Here is a 6,870-nt window from a genome sequence, read left to right on the forward strand (position 1 = left end):
GGGGGGGCACGGATACCGCATCCATCCAAGATGAGATCGTTTAAGGAGAGGCCAGGACATTTAACACAAAGATGAATTCCTGACGCTTGCGCTTTGTGTTATAGCCCTGGAGATAGACTAGATCAAATGGACGAGAAAATGAAGCTTGGTAAACGGGCTTTGGAAAAATAAAAATTCTCGAAGGGGAAGAAATTCTAGGATAACTTAAATGTATGCTAAATGAAAGGGTCAAGACAGCCTCCGAGCAACATTGCCTTTTGATTATTAAAATAAATAGAAAACCACTTTTTAATTGGTTATAATAAGCCTTGCTGGTCTCCCCCCCCCTTTTTTTGGATCCTTTAAAGTGATGCTATAAAAAAAATTGTCGAAGGAATTTTATCAACATTTTTTTGAATCTGTAGTGTATAGTGGGCTTAAGTTTAGCTTTTTGTCCCTTCATGGATCAGAGGTTCACCTTTTGTTATTCCTGTAGCTAACGAAAGACGTTCGAGGTGTATGAGAAGGCATTGTACAGTGGTAAAAAATGAATTTATATCTGGGTCCTGAAAGGGATAATTATTAAATTGGGGTGGGATAAGGGAAGGAATGATTTCAGAAATTTTAAAAGACTTTTTATGTGTAGGTTTATGAATAAATTACAGGTTAAAGGACTTGAGATTCAAACTAAAGTTTAGTTTTTGAGAGCAGGTTTTCCATGTTAGAATACATTTTTAATACACTAAAGTTATAAGCATTAGACTGAAACAATAGAATGTGTTGTGTGTATATATATATTTTTTCCTCTCCAAAATGCTAATATAAATGTTTTAATGGAGAGCTCCCTGGAAGGAGAATCGGGGATCCTGGGTTTATCCCAGTTCTGTTACATTGCACAGAAGTCAAGTCCCTGGGCCTTACTTCCCTTCTCTGTAAAAGTAGGATGTTGAACTTAATGGTTATAAGGTTACATCCCCTCTAATGTGCCATGAATGCGGGTACAGTGTTCTGCTGTTAACTCGTGTATTGAGTATTCCCATCACTCTTGATTGGTGTCTTTAGAGGGCTTATAGTTTGGTCCTTGCCATTTCTAGACTTAGGAACTGCTTTGTAGTGTGTGTGCCAGCTAGACCAGGATTGTCTCTTCCAGATTTTGACAGGTTTTACTTTTTTTTTGCCCCTTCCATATAGTTAGCAGAAGCTTATTATGAAGAATGCGACTACCCAGGCAGGGGCTTGGCACCAGAGTACTTTTACTTGAGATGTCTAAGGCATTTTCTCACATTTCATAAGAGGTACATTTAGCTTCCTACAAAATCTCATTGAGCAATCTCAGGGTAGTTAATCCATGGTGAACTTTGTTTCTTCCCTTCCACTTATCCGTCTACATTATCACCCTATAAAGTAAGTTGATAGGGATGACCCATTTCATCTTTGCAGAAAATAGGCTGTCCTGCAATAAGAAGGGATCCCCAAATATATATCGCACCTGGAAACTATTACAGACTCCCCCTTTTTTCTCCACTATTGAGACCTGGGCCATGACCACTTTGGTCTCTTGATAATCTATGTGGCCATCAAGCAGGATGAGAAAGTAAACTGGAATGGCCTGGTTTGGTCATCCCTGATCTGTAGGCTGTGAGTGGGTACAAGTTGGATGGTGGAAGTACAGAAGTGAGCGTTGTTACAGCCATTCTAAATATACTTCCTAAATAGCCCTTGTAAATACACCTGCCTGCGTTCATCCCCACCCCCACCCCAAATATTTATTGAGCACCTACCATGGAGCTGAAGGGAGATGGCCAGTAAACAAGGAGATACAGAGGATTCACCCTCTTGTGTTTTAAAATGATGTCATTGGCATGTGAGTAGATTTGAGTACTGGCATTCAAAATTAATTCAGTTACCTTTTAATATAAAGGCCAATTATAAAAAGGTTTTTTGTAAATACTCATGAAATTACAGCTCATCACATATTCTGAAGAAAACTTTTTTGTTAAAGTACTGCTTTTAGGACATCTTACCTAAATTAAGGGAGATTTTACTTCATTAAAAGAAAATGCGTTCTCAAGGACACTACATAAAGGAACTTTTCACAGAGAGAAATAATGAAACCTTTAAAGGGTAAGCAGGTTATTTAAACTTTTTGTAAAATTATTTTATATTTCAGACTTTATTTTGAAGTAATGAATGGTTAAAAAAAAAAAAAAAGAGACAAACCCATCACACCTCCATTGTTAGAATCAGGGTGAAGCCCACAGGCCCAGGAAGAGCTCCAGGTTGCCCTCTCTTGGTACCTGCCCCACTAGGGCTCTCTGCAGTGAACTCTGAACTCTGCATAGTGAGGGCTCCGAGGCTGCCCTAGCTTAGAGCCTGATCCATTCCTGCTCTCTAGAATCCCGAATTAAAAATAGTCTGGCCATCTGCTGGCAGATGAGACAACAGCTGAGCTATTTTTAGTTTCAGAGAATTTAGGATTGTTGCTGGGTTGGGCTTGAAGGTAGTATTGTTTATCTCAAAGGAGGGGGTGCAGTTGGGCCATACTCCAATCAGACCTCTAAGTTTGAGAAGTTTCTTTGATGTTAGGGGTATGACTAGTTCAACTTCTGCTTCTAACAGCAAATATCTGTGAAGATGTCCTGCAAATGATAGGATGAACGAGTTCAAGGTTGGAAGCTGGTGCTGATACAGAATAGAAGCGAAAGGGGTTTGAGAGGCAAGGGAGGCATGCGGAGGCAAAGAAGGATTCCCTGCAGAGATGTGGGAGAACGATGAGAAAAAGAGGAATTGTTAGGAAGTAATTTTTGCATCAGACAGGGTGTGAATTTGTGTTCATCATATTCTAAAGTGATCTTACTGATCAAGTTTTCTTAGAAGTCTGTTACCTCTAATTATAGTCTCCCCCAGAAATGTAAATATAATGTTTAGGCTAAAAATTTACAGAACTTGCTTTTTTTGCCCCTCCAATCCCACCTTTATTTTAGTTAGTGATGATCAAAAAAAGGGGTATATGGGTGGAGGGGAGGTTATAGGAGTGTTTGTGACCCCAGTTTTGTGCTACTTTGGTTAATTTATTTTTTATTTTTATTGGGGAATTGGAGGATGGGAACAGCGCTGAGGAATTGGGGAAAGGGGAACAAACAAGTTGCTGTCATTTTCTTCAGTCTAGTTGTGGAGAATGTTGCTTCATGGGCCCAAGTTGGTACCATCATTGCGCTCTTCCCGGGCGAGGCAGATCAGTCGCCGGCTTCTGGACAGCCGGCTGCTCACGCTGGCTGCTAGCTACACACGGTAGCCCATGGTAACCCACTGCAGCAGGGGCTGCAGCCTACACCGTCCTTGCGACTCACAGCAACCCAGCTCCACGTTGAGCTGTTGTTCAGCTTCTTAGCTGTAGAGGGCAGCGTCACTGGGCCTCATATATGGGATCCGAACCGGGGCCCTCTGGCGTCCCAAGCCAGCTCTTAACCATTGTGCCACTCGGCCGGCCCACTTTGGTAATTTTTTTTAATCTTTGTCACTCTCCAGCATTTATGAAAGAATAAGGACTTACTCCCAAATAATATCTCACAGACAATGAACATTTTAATTATAATTTAAATCAATTAGCAAGTCTTTTAAATTTTCCTTGATATCTAAACTAAAAGGTGCTTTCAGTAAGCCAGCTGCCAGAATTTTTCAGGTAGCTAGGAAAAAAGAGTATAAGGAACGAAATGATTGAAAGGAAGATTCTATTAAGTTTGAATTGAGGAAAAAAAAAGTTTGGGTTACAGTGTATCTCTTTTCACTGTGGAGATTTACAATGCACATGAACATAGGTAGGATTCTGAACTGTCCTTTAAGAAAGAAAGCTGTTCAGTTTTGCTCAAAGAAGTCTTTTCTGAATTTATTTGGCCCATTTCAGTGCCTGTTAACAGTGTTAGCATCCCTAGGAAACACTGTTCAGGGGAAAGAAAGGCAAAGGAGATATAGTAGCCCTAACTATTGACGAGAGGATTGGATTCTCCGGACAGTTACTGTGTTCTAGAAAAGCAGGCGTCCTGTTGACAGTGTGTGAAGGAGAACAGAGTCAGAAATAAGGAGCAGCTGGGAAGAGGGGTATCAAGACCAGAGCACTGTTGGCTGGCTTGCTCCTCCTTTCCCAGCCCATCTATGGCAGGCAACTGCTGTCTCTCCTGATCACGTTTAACGTGTAGAGGAACTTCTGTTGGTAACTTTTTTTCAAAGCAGAATAAAAATGTATTGTGAATGGCAAGTAATTTGGAGAAATCTTTGTCCTATTCCTTACGAAACAGAGGAGGGGATATTTGAAAAAGGAAAATACATGAATAAATTATTGTTGCCATTCAAAATAAGGTATATTCCTCATTAAGATATTTGTCAAAGTGAACAGTATGCGCCAGATTACTGTTCCAGTGTTGGGCATATAAGCAGTGAACAGGACATGCTTTCATAAAACTGGCTTTCTAGTGGGTTGAGGCTGACAGCAAAAAACAAATATTCCACGGTGCCAAAAAAATGTATACATGTTTTAAGAGCTGTTAACACTTTGGTCAACGTTGCTCAAGCGGTAGTTCACCGTAATCAGAAATGTCTGGACGCTGATGCAGCACCTCTTTGAGCAGCACCTCTTGTAATTGCAGAAGTTAAATGTCACTTGTATTCATCTTTTGTTATCGGTATATATCAGTACAGTTTTTTTCTTTGCTTAAAATGTGTATACATTTTTTTTGCCATCCTCTGTATGTTGTCAGATTGTTATTATCTGAAGAAATAGTTCTGGAAGTTAAAGGGAGAATGACCAGAAATGCAACGTTAGATAAATAGGTCAGGAAAAGTGCCTGTGAAGTGACATTTCAGCAGAGAAGTGACAGAGGAAAGAGATTTAGCTTTTCAGATATCTGGATGAAACAGAAATGGAGGCAACAGCAAGATGGGTGTGAGCTTGGTGCATTCCAGGATGAAAGGAGGCTTGTGTGGCTTGGGAGAGGGAGGAGAGAGGTAGGAGACAGAGCAACTTCGGATTTTATTGTGTCGGTAATGGAAGCCACTGGAGAGTTTTGTATAAGGGAGTGACATAGCAGGTTTACATTTTCAAAGGCTGGCTTTGGCCAAAGATGGTAGTGATTTAGACTAGGCTGCTGTTGGTGGAGGGAGTGAGAATTGGTTGTATGTGGAGTATATTTTAAAGGAGTCCACAGGGTTTGCTGATGGGTTGGTTGTGTGACAATAATCTTGTAGCCAGAGCTGGACAGGAGTGTTTGAGAGGGCATTCATCATGATGGGGAACACCAGGAGAGAAATGAGCAGTCTTTGGGAAATAAGTTTCTATAGTGAAGTATTTTCATCCAACCCTTTACATGTATTTTAGAATTTTTTTTTTTTAAAGATTCTTTTTATTGGAGAATTGGGGGGATGGGAACAGTGCTGGGGAATTGGTGGAAGGGGAACAGACAAGTTGCTGTCGTTTTGTTCTTCAGTCTAGTTGTGGAGGACGTTGTTTCACTGGCCCAAGTTGGCACCATCATTGTGTTCTTCCTGGGCGAGGCAGATCAGTCGCCGGCTTCTGGACGGCTGCTCACGCTGGCTGCTGACTGCTCACGGTAGCTCATGGCAACCCACTGTCACAGGGGCTGCAGCCCAGCTGTCGCTGGGACTCACGGCAGCCCAGCTCCAGGTTGAGCTGTTGTTCAGCATCTTAGCTGTAGAGGGCAGTGTCACTGGCCCTCATATGTGGGATCCGAACAGGGGCCTTCTGGCGTCCCAAGCCAACTGTTAACCAACACGCCACTCGGCCAGCCCTAAATTATTTTCTTAAGCAAGAGAATTCTTTGGACCACACTATGACTCAATTACATAGCAGNCTCCCCCCGTCCAGCCGCCGGGAGCCGCGGGTCGGACGCGCTGCCGCCGCCTTCTCCGCGTCCATGTATGAGGGGAAGAAGACCAAGAACATGTTCCTGACCCGGGCCCTGGAGAAGATTTTGGCCGACAAGGAAGTGAAGAAGGCGCATCACTCCCAGCTGCGCAAAGCGTGCGAGGTGGCGTTAGGTGAGCGGGGAGGAGGCCCGGAGCGGGGCGCGGAGCTGGCCGGGCCGGGACGGGGAGCGGGGCGCCTGGGCGCTCGCCCGACGGGGGCGCCGCTGACCTCGGGGAGCCCTCGCGGAGCGCTTCGCTGCCCGGCGGGAGTTGACAACAACTCGGCTGGGTGCGGGGCCGGGCGGGGTGGTTCGCTGGGTTGGGGGGGGGCGGGTGGACCAGGCAGGGCTTGGGCTCAACTTGAGTAGGAGAGGATTCTGTGGGTGGACCGTGCGGTGCGGCCCTTTGTGATAGAGCCGCCGATCAACTGTTTTATTAGCTAATTCAGGTGGGAGCTGATTTGTCAGGATTGGGCGTGGGAAGGGTTCCCTCTCGTAATCTCAATAACTTTGTCGTTCGGCGTGGTACTTTGGGAAGACAGGCCGAAGTTGTTCCCCCTGTTGACAGTCTGGGGAAGGGGTTTTGCAAAGAGCGGGGGCAGCCTGTGCGGACATCTCACCGCCCCCGCCGCAGGAAAAAACAGAGTACTGTTGTATCTGACTGGACTGACCTGGAAGAACAAGACCAGAGGTTAAGGGGTGGAGGCGGCGACATAGGAGCCAGCCGGGGAGGGAAGGGACCTTTAGATAAGCTGGCTCTAGTGACAAGGAAAAGGAGGGTGTGAAAGGGGAAAATAAAAGAGGCAGTGACTCCTACCAGCCACATGTCTGGACAGTGGCAGCTGCTCCCAAGCTGGAATTGTGATTTATAGTTCAGACGGAAGAGCGCGAGTGTAATGAAGCCCGTGGCAGGGTAAATCCACACAATACCGAGAGCGAGGACTGGCAGATGAGGGATCGGGACGGGGCGGGG

At 44.6% G+C, this 6,870-nt stretch overlaps 1 protein-coding gene across 1 annotated transcript in view; it reads left to right on the forward strand.

Annotated features, from left to right (window-relative positions):
* Nucleotides 1-5,849: 5,849 nt before the first annotated feature.
* ARFGEF1 (ARF guanine nucleotide exchange factor 1) overlaps nt 5,850-6,870 on the forward strand; it is a 111,625-nt gene continuing 110,604 nt past the window's right edge. Inside the window, exon 1 of the mRNA XM_019630307.1 lies at nt 5,850-6,030. Coding sequence (XP_019485852.1) covers nt 5,907-6,030 — 124 coding nt within the window. The 5' untranslated portion in view covers nt 5,850-5,906. The remainder of the gene's footprint in view (nt 6,031-6,870) is intronic.

The sequence above is a fragment of the Hipposideros armiger genome, unplaced genomic scaffold (genome assembly GCF_001890085.2).
Source record: "Hipposideros armiger isolate ML-2016 unplaced genomic scaffold, ASM189008v1 scaffold_900, whole genome shotgun sequence".
In the NCBI taxonomy this organism is placed as follows: domain Eukaryota; kingdom Metazoa; phylum Chordata; class Mammalia; order Chiroptera; family Hipposideridae; genus Hipposideros; species Hipposideros armiger.